Here is a 19,692-nt window from a genome sequence, read left to right on the forward strand (position 1 = left end):
GTAATATCTATTTTAGCTACTACTCGGTAATACTTTATACTTTGTACAGGTCTCCAACCTTTAAATGCATAACTTGAAATGTATTATGCAACCATTGCATTCTTATAATCAAGATATCTATTCAAACTGGCGTTAAAACTAAACTGTTGCAAGAAAGCTTATTCGGACTACAGCGAAACTGTAGGGGACATAACATTATACGATCCGAGTTCCGCAATACTCCCGCACTATTTACGTTGAACAAGAGGTACTGGGTATGGTACTGTACTATACGAAACGTGCCTGTTGTTTAGGGAGTGCTGCTACCAGGGTCGAACTGGCCAAGGTTGGACGGTCAGGTATAAGAAGTAAATGCAGGGGACTGGGGGGCAGTAGTTGGTGACAGTTGGTGTAGGGTTTATTGGTTGAATATAATTTTTTTAACGAATAATGAGATATTTTGTGAGTATATTATTTTATCGGTGTTTTTTTCTAATAATTTAACACACCATCTTTCTTAAATTTCGATTCTATTGTTAATGCTGTAATTAATTCCGCAAAGTTATCAGGTTAAATTTTATTTATTTGTAAATTTTATTGTACCTTTGATATTCGGATCATTTAAAATACATATTTCAAACATCCTTTTGACTATTGTTTAATATTAAAAATTTAGTTTTTTATCAAAAATCACTCGAAAAGTATTTATGTTTTTGTTACTCGTTTGAAAACAAAATACTTTTATATCTACAATATTTTATCGCGGTTTTCCTCATTTTTTTAAAATTTTCTTACACCTTTTAAAAAAAAATAGTTTTGTTTTTAATGCTATAATTAATTCAACGATAATTGTATTTTATATTTATCTTATTTTTTATTAATTTTTGTTTATTAATCATACGTATAACTCATACACCATACTATTGTTTCACGCTAAAAGTGAAACTTTTGATAGAAAAAAAGTAAATAATTGTAAAATTTTACTCAATTATTAAAAAAATCTAAGTAAAATTTGTACATAAATCTAATTCTAAAATTTCGGTTCTCTGATTGTGAAATTGCCTTTTATATTTTTTAATGACAAGTTCTTATTAAAGAAAAGGCAAATGTTGAACTTGACACTCTGTAGATAAAATTAACTAAGATAAATTATAAATTAAAAGTTTTAATTTAAGTAGGTTCTTTTTTAAATAAAGTCAAAAATACGAAGATTTCCAAATAAAAATAAGTAAATAAATAATTGTAAAAAAAATATACCCAGCAAGCAAATAAATTATATTTTGCAGGAAAAAATCATCCAAATTATTTATTTTTCTTTATTTCAATAAATGGTATTCTTTTTTTTTTCGAAAATAAAGTAAGACCTTAAAAAAATTAAGAGACGATTTGTATTTTAGTCATTTCTTATGAATAGTCACACAAAAACAGCAAAAACAACACTACAAGGTAATTTTTTCCTTTCAAAAATAGTCTATTAGCTTGTCGGGTACACTCCTGAAAATTCCGGAGAAAATCTAGGAGAACTCTATCGAGATCTAGTCCAGGAGATCTCTGTTATTTGTTTCAATAAAGCATAAGTGTCATTAAAATGCGAATTAATATTAAAATGTTTTACACTCTGCATCTTCAAAACAAAACTTCTTTGATTTTTTTCTACAACTCAAGTGAGGAAATATATTTACAATAAAGCAAAATTTTTATCATTAAGGAAATTTTCAGAGTATATCAAACATTACAAAAATAAATTAATGACTAGTGAGTTCTTTAGAACTTTTTGTTTACTGTTGTTTTGAAGTATTTAAAAATTGCTTGATAAAAAAATAGTGACTGGTTGATGCGCTGTAGTATCTGTGTACGTAAATTTCATAATAATGCTTCAGTGAAGTTATATGATTGACCAGGACTTCTATACAGATGTAATAGGTTCTTTTATAATCGCGTTGTGATAAATCAAAATTTATTTGATTTTGATTTTTGTTTCCATATTTTGGTGAGATCTCTTCCTCTAGGCCTTCACACAACTCTGAAAGACCATAAATAATCAAATTCTGCAGAGGTAATCCTCCAGGTCTATAAGTAAATAGAGTTTCTATGTATATTTGCTATATTGTATATACCAGATTTTCTTGCAGATTTTAGATTTTTAAGGATATGTACATAGAACAAACTGAAAAAATGAGCAAAGATTTTTATTTATTAATATAGGCCTTCAGTGTCCTACACATATACTTGCATGTTTTCCTAACTTTTCTATACCTATTCTGTAAAATGAATCTCTTTTGCTTTCAAAATAAACATGAACCTCGGTAATCATAGGAACCCCAATATTTTTCCCTGAAGCATTCATAGTGACGTAGTCAGTAGAAGCCAGTTCTGGAAAATATTCGTGACATGATATATAATTTTGATGCGTCACAGTTTTTTCTTTTACAATTGAAGGTATTTTAAATGTTATAAGGAAAAGGCAAAAGGTGCATAGTATATCAGACCTGAAACTTATTACGTGATGTATTCGATGCAACGACTTGCTTGCCTAAAATAGAATATCATCTATGTCTTTCCATAATGCGTTCCAAATGTCAAGAAAACTCTTAACATATTATGATAAAGGTATTAAGGGTCTTTTTTACATAGACGTATTATTATTATTATTATTTCTTAGATGTAGTTTTTCATATAACATTGTGGGTGTCTATAACAAGATTCCAGCATGGATTAAATTTCTGTCAGTATCTACATTTCGTAAAAAAAGTAGAGTTAACTATTAAATATATTGGATTTCGGTTGCTCATGCTAAAATTCTGTATTGTTTTTTTTCCTTTTGTTCTATCGCTGTCAGTTATTATTGACCATTTCATTTGAATCCAAGTGAAACAGTATAAATCATATAGGCATTTAAAATGCCAAAACATTACTTTTTAACCATAAAAAACAAAAAAAACTCAGCTACAAATTAGCACCTTTATCAAAATATAAGGATCATAGTTTCAAATAAAATTTAAAGAAAATTTCTATTTAAAATATGCATGTTGACATTCACTTTACATCCCAATGCACCAATGTCACAATATTTGAACAATAAGTCACTTTAGTATGTTGCTTTATTTTCAAAATTTGTTCAGCCACAGCTTTTTTTATAATCAAGCGATGCCATCACCCTGTATTTACATTAAATAGTAAAAATTAAACTGAAGTTGTAAACAAGTGACTTGGAGTTTAATTTTAACTATTTAATTTAAGCCGGTTCCTTTAAGAAAAAATAGGGATAATTTTTTCGAGTCTGTGTTTATATATGTCTATTGCATGCACAATCTTAAGATGAAATCTATGTGTCTGGTCCTTTAAACAGAACTACATTAGTCCTACCAAAACTTAAACCATCAAACTTCTACCTTGGTACCTGTTAATTTCTTAAATGGTTTCTGAGGGAGACCAGGAGGCCAGGTGTTCGCCACACCCTCATCCTTCTTCAACCAGGACGTAAACCAAACCTTGATTCATCAGTAGAAATAATGCATGCCCATTCAGGCTCTTGCCAATTCTGATAATTTTTGGCTCATCCTAGTTTCCTTCTGCGATTTCCACGGGATAGTACTGGAGCTCTAACGGGATGTCTAGCGTAAAGATTGTTTTAATGTAACCTATTAATCTTATTGTTTAAGTAGTAAGTATAACGCAATAAACATTTTGAAGCTCACTTCTCAGCTCGTTGGCAGTAATATTGCGGTTTCATAATACCTGAAGGCGAATCAACATATCATGTATATGTTTTCTCTTACATCTTTTCAAATGTCTCCCACAATCTTCCTATAATGCTCTTCGTAAAATTTACAGCTTCTATGACGTTGGGGATGTTCATACCAACAACTCGTCAACGGAGTTCATGATCAAGATATCTTTGCATATTGACTATGTTGTAAGCATAATTAAAACAAATTCTCACTACAAAAATTTTGTTTGCTCGGTAGCAAAAATTGTACTGCACATTTTTCATCATCATTTCTAAACACATTTTTCAGTTTAGCAAATACGCCTTGAAGAATTTAAACTATTTATTTAAATCCAACAAGAATAACTTAATATGATGAATGTGATAAGGTATGTTTAAAAGAAAATCCAACAAATAATCAATACACTTTATCTTGGAAACCATTCTTCTCATCTAAAAATAAAACGGCTTTTTGTCTTGCCCTCTAGACCATTTTGATGTGTGAATATACAGATTGGCGAATGGATCACACATATAAAGTTTCTAACAGGCAAGATGTTGCAACGCCGCCACCGCGATAGTAGGCTGGTGTTCGAGGTTTCACCTCGATTATTTTAAATTTTATTTTAGTAAACGTCCTACGTCGGTGGAGGCTGCATCTCTTGCGGTAAAATTTAAAAAAATATTACGCGGCGTTGGTATAATATTTTTCTAATGCAGGAATTACATGTGTAAAACCCGCATAGATTCGTAATTACAATTTTTTTATGCTGTGCATTGCACATTGAAAATTAAATCGTTGTTCTTATTAAAATAAAATATAAGCTTTAATAAAAATAAAATTATAAAAAAATAGAAAATAAAACTCTGAATAATAAGCCTAACAAATAATTCTTTAAATAAAAGGCTCAAAAAGACCTAATTTTGAGCTAAACAAAAAATTAGCCTATCGTAAAAGCTGTTTCTTACTTTCAAAAGAGTTTAAGGTAAAACGGAATTAGCAGATTCAAAAATTTTGTTTCTTAACTCCTCTAAATTCGTTGCCTTACTATTATGATGTTTCTAAATAGTTTCCTTAAGATAATCCCACAAAGAAAAGTCACTACATTATGAACAGGACAGCAATCTTGTTGAAAATAGATTGATGCCAGGTCTATATATATTCATATACTTGGTTTTGTAGCAACTCAAGGTATTTTTTAGCGTTGAAAGTACCATCAATGAAAAATTGCTCAATAATATGGTAGCCCAAAATATCAGCATTCAACTTTTGAGCGTACTGAGTATGAAACTGAAAACTTCTGTGCTCGTTTTCCTGAAACCAGTAACGAACAATGGAAGGATTATGTTTACCATGCAATGGAAAAGAGGTATCTGTGATATCACCTCGATAGCACCATTTAATCAATTGAACTTTTTCGGAAGAGGTATAAACAGCCCTAATGTAATGAGTATTAAACTGAAAACTTCTGTGCTCGTTTTCCTGAGAGCAGTAACGAACAATGGGAGGATTATGTTGACCATGCAATAGAAAAGAGGACTCATTTGTAACATCACCTCGATAGAACCATTTAATCAATTGAACTCTTTCGGAAGGCGTATATGCAGCCCTAATGATAAATATTTAAAAAAAATTATAAAAGGGCTGTAAGAGTCAATAGTGCAGTATGCAATCACACAGCAAAATGAGGTCTGCTGATTATGGCGTGCCGAAAATAGCAAATCAAACGATCGAAATCCGCCGCGGCGCGTATCAACCAGAAGGTATGTGAGAAGCGATGTAGGCATTTATAATGCCTATGTGTAGTCTTCTATTCGCCAACTAAATTGTATATAAATTTTTTGGGCAAAGGGAACAACAAACTGATCATATTTTGTATTAAATTAAGAAAAAAATAAAATTTTCAAGAAGAAATTAAAAAATATATTATTGTTAAAGAATTTTAAGATTAAAAAACAATATACCGGATTTTCAAAGTATATTATAACTTGCTTTAGTAATTTAAAGCAATTAAGTTATAGAAAAAAATTATTTTGCTTTTCGTAGCACATAATATATATTTTATATAAAGCAGCACAATAATTTATTAAACGATTATTAAAAAAATATAAATAGACTTTTGAGATCTTTAAAATTAAAAATCAAAAATTATTTATACTTAAATCGCTTTTGCAACTACTTTTAAAGTGAGGTAAATTTCACAATGATATAATATTCATGAAATAACATTTTAAATTCACTTAATTTTAGTGTTAGATGACAAAAAATCATAAGTATAGTTTTGAACTTTGACCCTTGTTGAACAGTCAGTCCTTTTTTCAAAATTGTCAAAAAATTTTCCCAAACAATATTTTAAAACGCAATTTAAGATATATTTATGCCTGTTATAAAACAATGTTGTTTTTGTGCCAATAAAAAAAAAATTTCATGAAAACACGACAAAAAAGACATAAATGTTGTATACTAATATAATAATATATAATTTTATTTGACTTACATCGTAAATATTATATTTTTTTCAATTTTCATTTCTATAAATATTCGTGTGGTAGATTCGTGTGTAACAAGCCTATAAATATACTAATAAAATAATAGTGAATACCATAACTTTTTTAAATTCATTTGTTAACCTTTGTTTATTTTATTTCATGGATAGGTTGATTCATCTCCTTTCAAATGCCAACGCGTCGTTAATAAAATGTTTTTAACGGTACAAGGTTTAAGATGTTCTCTTCAAGTCTGAATTAGTGTGACATATGTATCCATATTTCATGATATTTTTTGCTTTAGGCATAATAAAGCATATTGTACTATTTACGTAAACTGTAATATTTTTAATTATTTTTTTTATATGTATATTATATTAGAGCTTTTGAGTAGGTTCTAATCCAAATAGCCGAATAAAATGTTGCAAAGTCATCTTTAAATCTTATCTTAATATTTATTTTAAAATTTTTAATGTGATAAATGAAGTATATTTCGAGCTTATCTTATACTGTCCACTGTTCAACAAAAGCCTCTCTCCAATCTTGTGCAGATCTAATCCAGTTTCCTGCAATACGTTTTGTGTTGTCCAGCGCGTAATTAGCCTGCCGGGGCTCTACTTCTAAAAGTTTTGAATTTCGTTCACCATTCTATAATCTTTTTCATCCATCTCTCATTCCAGCCACTCATTCTTCCCAGTTATTTTTGACATGTAGAATAATCTCAACAGTATCTCGTACTTCTGTTTACTCTCGTATGGTTCGATTCGGGTTTTTGTCAAAAAGTTTAATTTCTAGCATTGTTCTTCCTATTTTTCGTTACATCACTTGTACTTTGTGACCATTTTTCTTCGTTAACGTTAGCATTGCCGCACCATATGTCAATACAGGGATGAAAAACTGGTTGAGGACTTTTATCTTCATATATTGACATTGACACTTTGGACTTAGCACTGTGCTTACTTACCAAAAGTCGCCGATGTTAAACCTATCCTTCGTCGAATCTCGTGTATTTAGTTGTCTCGTCCAATGTTAATTATCATGTCCTATAAATATTTATACCTATAAAATATAAATATACGTATATATACGTATATATTTTTTATTGCATTTATAAAATGTAGGCCAAATTCCAAGCAAGTTTCGTACAACACACCTTATCTCAAAACTCAACTGTTTCAGAAATATTTACATTTAACCAACAAGAAAGCAAGTAAGTACGTCTATTTACAAATTAAGATAAAATGGAGGATAACATGTTATAAACAGGGATTTAGGTCTGGTGACCTGGCCGGCCACTCTATTGGCCCTCTTCGTCCTATCCATCTTCCTGGCAACACTGTCTAGTCTTGTTCGTCTGGGTATAGGGCAGCCAAAGCAGGGATAAGATCTTCTTGAAGAAAATTCAAATAGCGCTATCAAGTTTTCTTCGAAAAAGTATGGCTCTATTACTTTATTTTCCACGATACCAGCCCAAACATTAATAGATTTACGGTACTGTGTATGAGGATCAGTTGCCCAGTGTGGATTTGACACTGACCAGTACCGACAATTTTGCCGATTTACAACACCGTTTAAACAAAAAGTTGCTTCATCCGAAAACAAAACTCGTAACACAAACTGACGGTTATTATTGCAAATGTTCATCATTTGCTCGCAAAATTGGTTTCTTCGATCAGGATCGTCCTCATTTAGTTCGTGTATTCATTTAATTTTATAAGGGTGGTATTCATTTGCTTTTAAGATGCGTCTTACTGACGTTCCGGCTATATTATTATCAACTGAAATTTGTGAAGTTGCATTGTTTGGATTTTCTTCGACGGAGAGCAGAACGTTTAATTTTGTTTCTTCAGAAATTTTTGGACGACCTGATCTTGGCAAATCCTTAACATGACCTGAAGTTATGAATTTGTGCTCTATTCTACTAACTGTTGACTGAGAAATAGGATGGTTTGAGTATTTGGCATTAAACAGTTCACTTACTTCTTTTTGCGTGCGCATTCGATCCCGGTACCCTAGCATCATCAAAATTTCAATTCGTTGGGTTTGCGCTAAATTAGCCATGATTTATTCTGATAAAAACTATTAATTTTCGAACTGACAGTGACATTTGGAAATGGAGATTTTTTTATAAGTGCAACCATGGAAATAGAAACAATTGGCAGCGTTTATAATATTATTTTTATCCTCGATTTTACCTTAATTTGTAAATAGACGTACTTATTTGTTTTCTTGTTATATAAATGTAAATATTTCGGAAACAGTTGAGTTTTGAGATAAGATATTTTTATATTTCATAAATGCAATAAAAAATATAGCATTCCATTTAAAAAAATGAACGATGACGTCGTATCTTTTTTTTTTGTTCCACCCTGTATACAAAAATTTATGTGAAATAATGCGCAACTTAAAATAAAAATCGACGGGTCCGAGCGTTTTTTCAAAAAATAATCTCTCTAATTTTTATCGAATTTATGCGGAACTTTAGGCGGTCACTGTATGTATACGTATGTTGTGTTTGTTTATAAGTTTGTTTGTATGTTTTATACTCTCGTTTTTTAATTTCTTCCTACTTATTCCTTATTCCTATTTATTCCTACGTTTTTCAGTTTATTTTATTAAGCATACTGATCAATAAACCTACGAATAGTTTGGCAGAGAGCGCATCTCCTTGTCTCAATCCTCTGTCGATTTGAAATTTGTTTGTATATTGATTTTCTGGGTTTGTAAAAATTTTTGTTGATGTATGGAACCCTTTTTGAAGTATACAAAAGTTTGATTACCACTAGGTAAAAAAATTAATATAAAATTTACTTTAATAAAATATTGAAGTCTTATCTATTTATTTAAAGTTGATTTTATTTAGTGTATTTAAAATTACATTTTTTAAATGAAAGTAGATATAATGAAGATTAAAAAATAAACATATAGAAAATAATTTAAATGTTAAATATTTTTTTCTTAAATACTATTTACTGTTATTTTTCAGTAAAATATATTCCTCTATAAAATGAAACAAAAACAAATAAAATTATTTTATACTTTTAGAGTCTTGATACCCCTAGAGATTCCTCTCAAGATAGTATCTGGAGTCATATTTGTATTTGGCTTATATTCCTCAAAATATTGAGTTTAGTAAGTTTAATATTTTACATAATTAATTAATGATTGCACCAAAAAATATGGCTTATTTATATACAGTGCAGTGCTTACTAACAAGGCTGCTAATAGGAGAATTTTTTGTATTATATAAAAAATATATTGTTTAAATCTACTTTTCTTGCTTAATGACCGAAATAAGTTTTGTCACGTAACATATTTCGTTTATATTAATTAATTTATATAATGCATCAATTTTTGCAAATAGTTTTTACAATTGTGTGTTTTTTATAAGAACTGTTAAGTTGATGTAGAATATGGGCATTTTTATTACTTAAACTTGCTATTCAGTAACAATAAGTAAAATGTTAAGGGCATAATTAATAAAATTAGTTATGAAAGGCACCGGATCCATAATTTACTAAAAACAATATAAATCTAAAAAAAAAATAGAGAAATACACGAGAATATTTATATCGATATTTCGATATTTATATCTTTTTTCCTTTAATTTTTACGTAGATAGTAATTTTAGTTTTAACAATATTTTGGAATTTAGAGAAGGGAACGGTATATCCCGCATACATTTTTATTTGATATATTTGTCGCAAAAGATTTTTAATGTGATATATTAAAGAGAATTTTTCGAATTGTCAGTTCTTAGACAAACCGAGATGGTGGATTACGACTATATACATTTTTCATAAATTAACACTTAAAAGTATCTTTTTTCTATAATTTTTACATTAAGTTGTGATAAATTAAATAACGATTTGATTAAAGAAGCACAAGCAACCTAAACATATTGAGAATATGTACAAGATATCCCAAGTAGATTGATGCTTCAGTTGTTTAAAAATAACCTACTAAATTGATTTTGAAAGTACTCTCGTGTAAGTTTAGTATTTTTAATAACAAAACGTTTCTTTCTTTCAAAATTCTCCTCTTGTTAAAATGAGTATTGGGTAAAAGAAATAAGATTTCCACATATTTGATTTCTGACTACTTGACTGGTAAATATCTAACAGTTCCTATATACCTTAAGATATACAGAGTGTACATGGAAAAAAATGATGTGATATTACAAACATTAACAAAAAATTGTATTCAATTATGACTTTTGAAATTATGACGATGACAATTAAATTCAAGTAGAGTTTCGCATTTCTATAATCGACAATTCGAAAACAATAGTTCCTTTAAATTTGATTTTCGAATATTTTCGAAAAATACTTTATTATTGTTGTCAAGATCCTAATAGTTAAATATCTACCTATGCCCTAACTGATACACCTAAAACAAAATCATTGCATATTATGTTCAATAAAATTTAATTTCCAATATGATATCAGCAATTTTTATATTGGCCTTCAGTCAACCTCTTTTATAATTTGTATCAGAATTTATTCCAAGAAGTAAAGTTCTTAATAAAATAAACTGTACAGGAAGTATTAATAAATTCTTGCATTACTGCTACTCGTATCAAGGTCAACAGCTGTAAGAAAACTCGATCAGACCAATGTCTTATCTCGTAACCATTGTTACATATCACAAATTTTAATCTAAAATGCTGGCGACACAACCTTTATTATATTATTTTTATACATAATTAATGCATATATGGGGAGTTTTATTAATTGATAAAAATTCGTTCAGCTATACAGAATATGTTTGCTGTCGAAATAAACCTGTATATTACACCACATTTATCTATCGATAAAAATATGCATAGTTTTCGTGCTTAATTAAACATACAATAAAATTACGTTGCACTTTTACAGTGGCATATAGCACTCCCTTTTGATTTTTTATGTTAAGTAACATTAACCTTTAATTTCAATAGGATTTTGCATAATGCATAATAAAACGTGATATAACAGTTACCAGTTAGTTTCTTAGCCTGTAAGACAGGTATTCGTGAAATGGTGGATATGGATATAGATAGAAATAGAGGTCATATGTGAGTGCCAAATGAAGATATTTAGAATCCAGCAGTCTTACCTTTAAACATACAGAAAGAGCATCTTCAACCGAATCATCATCTTCTAAGCATTTAGGTGATCGTTGAGTCTGTACTTACCTGTTAGTATTTCTGTTAAGTTTTTAATATTCTCTTGATAAAATGGCTTTGGTCTGTCTTCATTTGATGGTTATACACTATCCATGGCCAAAGAAAAAATTGGCTCTGGTCCAATGGGTGTGCTCCTAGACACCTTCTTTGCCAGTATATACGCTATTTCGTTTCCTGGATTGCCACCGTACGCTTTTGACCTTTTCAGGGTTATTTCAACCTCATCAGTCGGAAATCATTTTTATCTTAGGTAAGTTAGCTCTTTAAGGAAAGTATGTAACGTATAATTCTTACTAGTATTCTCTCAATTTATATCCGAAGCAGAAGTTTCCCTCCACATGAAAGTCTCAAAGTTCACCAGCTTAATTTTTTACCATTATTATAATCATTAAAAAACAAAAGTATATAATAGTAGATGTAAATGCTAAAAGCCATTATTTTCTATAAAAATCTTTTTGCTTTTTGTTTAAAAACTGTTTCTAATGTTGCTGAAATACGACAGTTTTTCCTTAATTTCTCTGCTAATTTAATTATTATTTCTAATTTTTTCATCATTTGATATTTTCGTTCAACTCTACCAGTTATCCAAAGCTAATAACTCTCGAACTGATTGCAAAACCTTGCATTTATATCCATTCGGAATTTACTACTTCTAAATTTAAAATGTAGGATTATGAATCAAGTAAGACTTGTATTATTCTATACATTGCAGCCTTGTGGGGAATATTAAATTTTAATTTCATTTAGTTAGGGTTCTCAAGAGCAAACATATAATGCTTAGACCGGCATAGATCCTTGAGTCCTGTATTTCGTTTTAAGTATTCAAAGACTCCTCAAAAATGTCTTCGGAAAGGAACAGCAACAATAGTCAAACCGAAAAGTATTCACCTATAGCACTCGATCAAATCAACAGGGAAATAATACAAAATGAAAGAGGGAAGTGGCTCAAAAGGATGGCCAAATAGTCAAACCAGATGTATTTAGAGCAAAATATTTATTACTAGCTTTGCAGAGCGGTTTCGGCGTATAAGTAATGATCAGTGCTATTTTAAAAAGAGTTTTATGTGTTTTTTTACAGGAAAAAGGACCTGAAAACTAAAGATAAGGAGATAAAAATTTACTCATTTGTCAGTTATGCACAGGAGTGGAAAAACATTTTCACAAGTTAAAAATATTAATATCTTAAGTGTTATTTTAACTAAAACTAAATATTTAAAGAATCCTGAATAATGTCTTCGGAAAGGAATAGCAAAGAATATTGATCTAGCTGTCGACCAAATACAACAGAGCAATAATACAAAAAAAAAACATACCAGGAGACGTGCCTAGAGAAATAAAAGCAGCAAATAAATTTCAGCCTGGTGAAGTAATTATCTAGAGAAGCTAAAGCGCTTAGGAGAGAAGGTTATTCCACAAAACCAAAAAACAAATACCACCAACACTTTATCTTGAATTATACAAAAGTTTGTGAAGCCATTTGATAATGACTGCTTATTTCCGAGTTTCAATGTCTTCTAATAAAAGATTTACGCAGTCGCATCAAACAAAAGCAGTCGAGAATTCAATACACATGGTATTGTGAATATATCGACCATCCAGCAGTCATACATTAAACACAGTGGTCGCCTCTTGACTAAACTCGTCAATTTAAATAAATAATTTCGTTATTTACTTCAATACATTTCTCTTTCTCTCAGACTCCCGACAGTAATTTCATTTTTCACCTCATTCTAATATTCCAAATCCCCGGAAATCATTTATAATAATAATAAACACGTTTTTTAATCCTCAAGAAAATATCAGTACATCTGTCAGCGAAAATAGGCATTAAGAGAGAAATTTCAGCTTCTAAACAAAAAGTTAAGAGCTGTTGCAGCCTAGTAACTAAAATACTAACCTACAAAAATACAAGTTACAACCTTAAGGCTTAGGTGTAACACAAATTTTGTATGGGCTTAAAACAACATTAAGACGAAGCAGTTATAAGCCTTTTCCTTGTATTATTTCGAAAAGCATTTATAGATGGCGAGAGGTCTGGTAGATGTTTATTCACACAGGAAGGGAGGACATTTATTTTTTAAGATTCTATAGCAAAACACAGTGTAATTTAACTTTCTTCTTTGAGACATATTCTTCAATTTGTGTGATACCCCATGAGGTCTTTGTATTCCAAATATGTATCTCATACAAGCATTCTGAAGTTTTTGCACACGCACACGTTTTCTTGTCTCTATGATCAAGACAAGGACCATAAACAGTATCACAGAAATTCAGATGTGAAAGAATCAGGGAATCGCACAGCATCTTTCTTGTTTTTATATTCAACACATATCTTTGGGAATAAAGGGATTTAAGAATTGAATAACCTTTTTGTAACTTTTTTGTTTTATGGTGGGAATATTTCAAATCAATATCCTTACTACACTAAGATTCCTACTCATGTTTTGAAATGAAATAGCTTCATTATTGATGTGTAAATGAATGCGATTAAGAAGGTTTTTTTCTTAAAGCGTATTTATTAAATGACATAGCGACAGACTTCTTCGGATTTAGCTGCTAACAATGCCTTAAGGATTGGTCAAACAGCAATTTTATTCATAGTCTTCATTTAAACAATGGTTGGCATATTCAGGATTAAAAGGATCAAAAGAAAATTATCTGGGTGGCGTCAACGTAAATATGATGTTTTGACTATTTTAAGCACGTTGACACGTATAAATAGAAAAAAGAAGGGAACCCAAAATACTTCCCTGTGGTATGCCGGATGAAAGACTCCCATCCTCCGAATATTTGCCATCCAAACAAACCCTCGGTTTCCTATCAGTGACAAAGCTTTTCATGAGATCTACTGCCTTACTAGAAAATCCTACAAAACCAAGAATTGACAACATATCTCATGTTTAAGCATGTCGAAAGCCTTGCTGTAATCCAACATAGTCAACACCGTCGACATGCTTTCGTCCAAAAATCTGAAAATGTCATCGGTTACGTCGCACAGCTATAATTGGAGCGGAAACCAAATTGTTTTATGGGAATTACAGAATTATTTTTCCAAGAATAAATTGATCTGCGACTCCAGACACTTTTCAAGAACCTTAGACAAAACTGGCAAAATTGATATTGAGCGAGCTAACGGCAGAATGTTAGCTTGTTTCCAGAGGGTGGGAAATTCCCCAGTTAGTATACGAGTATTAATTATCTTGGTAATATGCGGCATAATAAATGGGTAGCAAAATATTATTAACTCCCACATTTAAATTATCGCGACCAGTCGCATTAGACCTGAGCTCACTCAAAATATTCATAATGTTGATCTGTGATACCGGAGCAAAATTAAATGAACCTCTGTTGACCTGTTATATCGATAATAATTTAGAATCTTTATCGATAATATTTTAGTTAAGTAACTGTACTCAGCTGCCAGGGGCACAGGGGCACAAACCGCTCTATTTTTTTATAAAATTAAAAATATTAACGTCACTAAAAATACAAATAAACAGGTTAAACTTATAGCCTCCTAATCCTCCTCTTAACCTAATCTCCCATCCAAGCCTAAACCAGCAGCCGGATCCACGTGCATTGAGATTTATTGAAAAATAATTTTGAGTATTTCCGCAAGAGTAAAATTATGAGTGGACATTGGTGGTAGCTAAACTTTACTTCCACAGGGTCTCGAATTGAATGCAACCCAATGTGACGTCACGTGAAGCATGTCGGCCAATAGACTGGCGAGTAGATTCGTGGTTGCCATGCCAAAGGGCAGCGTCATGCATCTGCTGCGGGCACAAATGTTTGCAACCTTTTAAGGTTCAGCACTGCTTTCATTTTCATTGCGGATCTTGTGTAGTCGTTTCGGTTGGACTTATTTTTTTGTGTTAAATGTAGATATTATTAATAATAAATAATATTAAATATATTTTAGAATATAGGCTACCGTACTTTGAAGAAAAGATTAGATTTACTAATAAAATAAACGGTAGTATGCTGAATGCTTGGAAAAAAATATACCAGAGATAAAGATGGTAAAATAATGTCATCGTCAAATGGACTTACAAATAATTTAAATTTTGGTGGTTTTTAATTTCTTTTTAGAAGCCCTTCATCACATAACTCCAGTAGTCGAAATATTTCTTAATTTAGATTAGTCAAAAAATGCAGATAGTATACAAGTATGTAATACATTTTACACATGTATAAGAAATTCGATATCGAAAATTTATTTATTATTTCAACAAGCTAACACTGAAAATAATATTCAAATGCATAAACGACAACATATTAAATTGCCTGAATCTGATAGACTACTTTTAAAAAACACTAAAAAGAATTAAGTATTTTTTAAGAAGTACGATGGCTCAGGATAGACTTAATGCTATGCTTTCAACAGAAAAAAACTTATAGAGAATACTAGAATACTTTAGATTTTGATAATAAAGTGGTGTGAAGTATTTGCTGCCTAAAATAATAGAAGAATAGATCTTAAATATAAATAAACACTCTGATTTTGTAGTTTCAGTTCTTTATATACTTTTCTTTCCGACATTCCGTTTCACCCGGCTTGATAATATGAGGGTTCAAACAGATGAATTCTACTTAGTGCAAAGCCATAATTTTTAAGAAGATTCGAATCCTCCACAATTGTTTTTCTTTAATGACTTTTGGTGAAGAATTTGGGCGCATAATCTTTAGTTTCTTCAGCCTTCGATGGATCACCTACGCCGCCCCCTTTTATCCATCATTTTATATAGCTATTTACTTACTTGCACCCCCCAAATCAAAAATCCATGAACCGCCACTGACTTTACTTACACTGTATGGTATATGGTGTATCGCAGTTATACCTAAATTCAATGATGGCAACCTATATACACGACTGTCCAAATTCTTTCTTAGGTGCAAAGCCTTATCAAAGTAAAAATTACCATGAGTTACTGATTTTGAGATGGTCACTGAGAACTGGAATTTATTTTTGAACATCCCTGCCAGGCTTTTTTCACCTCGCTACCTTCTTTATGCTCAGTTTGGGTTGAAATCTTACTAAATAAAAGGGGAGTAAAAGAAATTATATTTTATTATTTTCCATTTTAACTTCTGATTTGTTATTACTGCATATTATGGGATTTGTTAGTGCAAGATATTATATTGATTTCCGTACCCAAGACCTGAATTGGCCAAACCTACATATTACTTATGGTTGGCTCTGTATGACTTACAAGCTGTAAGAACTTTTTTATAGCCTCTCTCTATACTTTGAAGTTATCATCTATTGTATTCGCAATTATGGGCTTTAAACGTTAATTTAGTTAAATTCTTAAAGTGTATATTTTCGACGCATATGTTCAATATCAATTTCGATAGGATCAATACTTTCTTCCATTTATATCTACTATCTATGATCTGTTTATATCTACCATCTGCGACATTTTGACACAAATTTAGTTCACACTCGTTATATTGCACTGCTAGTGTTTGAATAATATTAATAAAACTTGAGTTACATTTTTGCCGTTTTCTTTATAAATAAGGCGTATTTTTAACAATTTTATATTTTTAGGTAGTACTCGCGGCGCTATTAGGCGTGGCCTTAGCCCAAAGTAACAGCAATTATCGTGGCGATCCCAGAAACGCCGCTATCTTAGCTGAGCAAAGATATCTCGTAGCTGATGGAAGATTTGGTGCTACTTACTCCCAAGAAGACGGAGTCAATTATAAAGAAGAGAGCGACCCTGATGGTACAAGGAAAGGAAGTTATTCTTATGTGGATCCAAATGGACAAAGGTAACATTTGTATTTCCTTTTTAATCGTGGTTTACTAACGAAAGCGACAAAACGACTTTGTTCTAAGAATGATCTAACCCAAAACTTACCGATTACATTTTTCCAAATAATAGATTGAAAAGCCGATTGATTTTTCAATAGGGTAGATATTTTTTTCCATATTTTAAAACTCTTACGCAGAGGAGCATTTTAACCTTCACTTTTAAAATGATTCTCGAGACGTTCTTCATGTTCAACAGAGTTTAGCTCTCTTGGGTATAAGTCACTTAGATTTTCGTAACGAAAAGTACAACTTTACGTTAGAACGTTAGGGCTTACGTAGGAACGTAAAAAACTTGTATTAGCTGAAAATCTTACCAAACTTTTATCTTAAAATGTCATTTTAGAAAAGCAATCGTATTTTAGTCAATGTTCTAGAAAAATAGAATGTGTGGATACACTAATTTCCCATTTTAAAATATGATTTATTTTATTTTTTGTCTGTATTTATATCCTTTTAATCTATTTGCAGGCACACCATCAGTTTTACCGCTGGCAAACACGGTTTTATGGCAACCGGTGATGGAATCCCCCAACCACTACCAACCACTTTGCCAGTAGCTCCTCAACCCCAATACCAGCCTCAACCCCAATATAACCCTCCAGACTACCAACCACCTCAACAGAGCAGAGCACAAGCCCAACCACAATATCAGCCCCAAGCTCAGCCTCAATACCAACCACAGCCCCAGTACCAACCTCAGCCTCAATACCAACCTCAGCCACAATATCAGCCTCAACCTCAATACACTACTACTACCCCAGCTCCCCACAGGTTCTATCCACCCGGTAAACTGTCCTTGAACAGATTACCTGACGGTTTCAGTTTTAGCTTCAATAAGGCTTAAGTGTTTTTTTTTTAATTAAATATCTTATGTAAAATCTATAATATTTTCTTTTGTGGCAATGTGAGTATTATTTATTACTGTGTAAATAAGAATAAATATGCTGTGAGACTGAACAAATTAATAAGTAATTTGTTTAATTTGTAATGAGTGTAGTAATATGAAAAATAAAACTAATTATTTTATAAGGTAGAGTTTTGCTTTATTTACCTTATGTATAATGGAGAAGATGTAGGTGGCGGGATTAGGGACAACAAATCATACCTGAAGTTTTTAATTGGCCGACGTTTCGATGAAATATATTTTAAAGAAAGGAAAGAAAGGGAAAAAGAATGATAGAAATTTATTTTTAATGAAATCAACAAAGGCAATTTATCTCTTTTTAGCCTTGAGAAAGACGAAAAATATATATCCTCGAAACGTCGACCAATTAAAAAATTTGATGTTTGATTTATTGTCCCTAATCCATTCACATTTTCACCATAAAACCTAATTGAGGGATACTATACTCTGTCAATATGCGTTATGTATAATATATTAATCTTCTTGGGTGTCAAAATACCTGAGCATTAACAAAAATTAATATGCAAAGCCTTAAATTAAAGAGACAATAATAATACTTCACATAATAATATACAAATTTCTTAATTTTCTATTTACCTTGCTGCTGAGAGGTACAATTTAAATTCTGTAATGCATAGTATTATAACGATATTGTAAACACCAAAAAACCAACTGCTTCTCCGTGATTCTGAAGTAACAAGTGGCATATCGCACGACGTCTAGAAGGTTGGCGAGAATCGTCCGGAACAGCGTTTAGCCGAATATATAAGGCGCTGCATCACCGATAGTAGTCAGCAAAAATTTAACAAAACTTAAATGTTGCTAATAGAAAACTTTACCAATCAACAATTAGCGGATACGCATTTGGCATACGAAGCACGAGCAGTTCTTGATACAACCGCGCTAATTGCATCAAGAACGTTGTCCCCAATGATAGCATCTGGGATATAAAAAGCTTATTGGTTACCAGAGGCCAATAGCCTTGGAAAAAACCAATTATACCGCTCGGTGGTACACTGTAGGTGCTATACACAAATTTAAACCAGATCCGAGTCTAGCAAGGAGGTCCGCTTATTCGTTTTCAGCATGGCCCAAGTGTACAAGCACCCAGATAAGCTGAATCGTGAAACGCACCTTTATCAGTTCTTCTAAGATCTGTATGCACTCCAGTACGAGCTTAGAGCTCAAGTTTTCGGCCGTAATAGCCTTAATGGCAACCCAGGTACGTCTGTGTTGCGGTGTCAGCAATTTAGGATTTTCTATCCGAATTTTAACACAGCAAAAACTTTAGCCTGGAAGACAGCAGCATGCTTCACCAGCCAGTATAACCTGCTGATATGTGGGATTCCATCACAAAGCCCTGAATCAATTGTGGAGCCATATGTATAGGAGATAGTCTGCTTATTTAGTTATATAGGCCATTCCCCTCTGCCTGCGATGTGGATCAGAAAATACTTGTAATCTGTAGATTGCTAGTCTTAGGTGCCATACAGTCCCACCACAACTATGGGCTGTTCACTAAGGACATGTAGCCTATGCGCAGTCACATGGTCACCAAAGGATCGCCCTGTATGTGAGAAGAGGTTTGACCATAGATACATAGATCCAGTGAAGGATCTTACGGG

The 19,692-nt window shown here is 31.5% G+C and overlaps 1 protein-coding gene across 1 annotated transcript; it reads left to right on the forward strand.

The window, feature by feature from the left end:
- Window positions 1-276: 276 nt before the first annotated feature.
- LOC126746229 (DNA translocase FtsK) lies at window positions 277-18,192 on the forward strand. The gene is made up of 3 exons (XM_050454383.1): window positions 277-441; window positions 16,897-17,120; window positions 17,632-18,192. Exons 1-3 carry the CDS (start codon window positions 430-432, stop codon window positions 18,005-18,007), a joined length of 612 nt encoding a protein of 203 aa, XP_050310340.1. The 5' UTR covers window positions 277-429; the 3' UTR covers window positions 18,008-18,192.
- The last annotated feature ends 1,500 nt before the right edge of the window (window positions 18,193-19,692 follow it).

The sequence above is a fragment of the Anthonomus grandis genome, chromosome 17 (genome assembly GCF_022605725.1).
Source record: "Anthonomus grandis grandis chromosome 17, icAntGran1.3, whole genome shotgun sequence".
Classification (NCBI taxonomy): domain Eukaryota; kingdom Metazoa; phylum Arthropoda; class Insecta; order Coleoptera; family Curculionidae; genus Anthonomus; species Anthonomus grandis.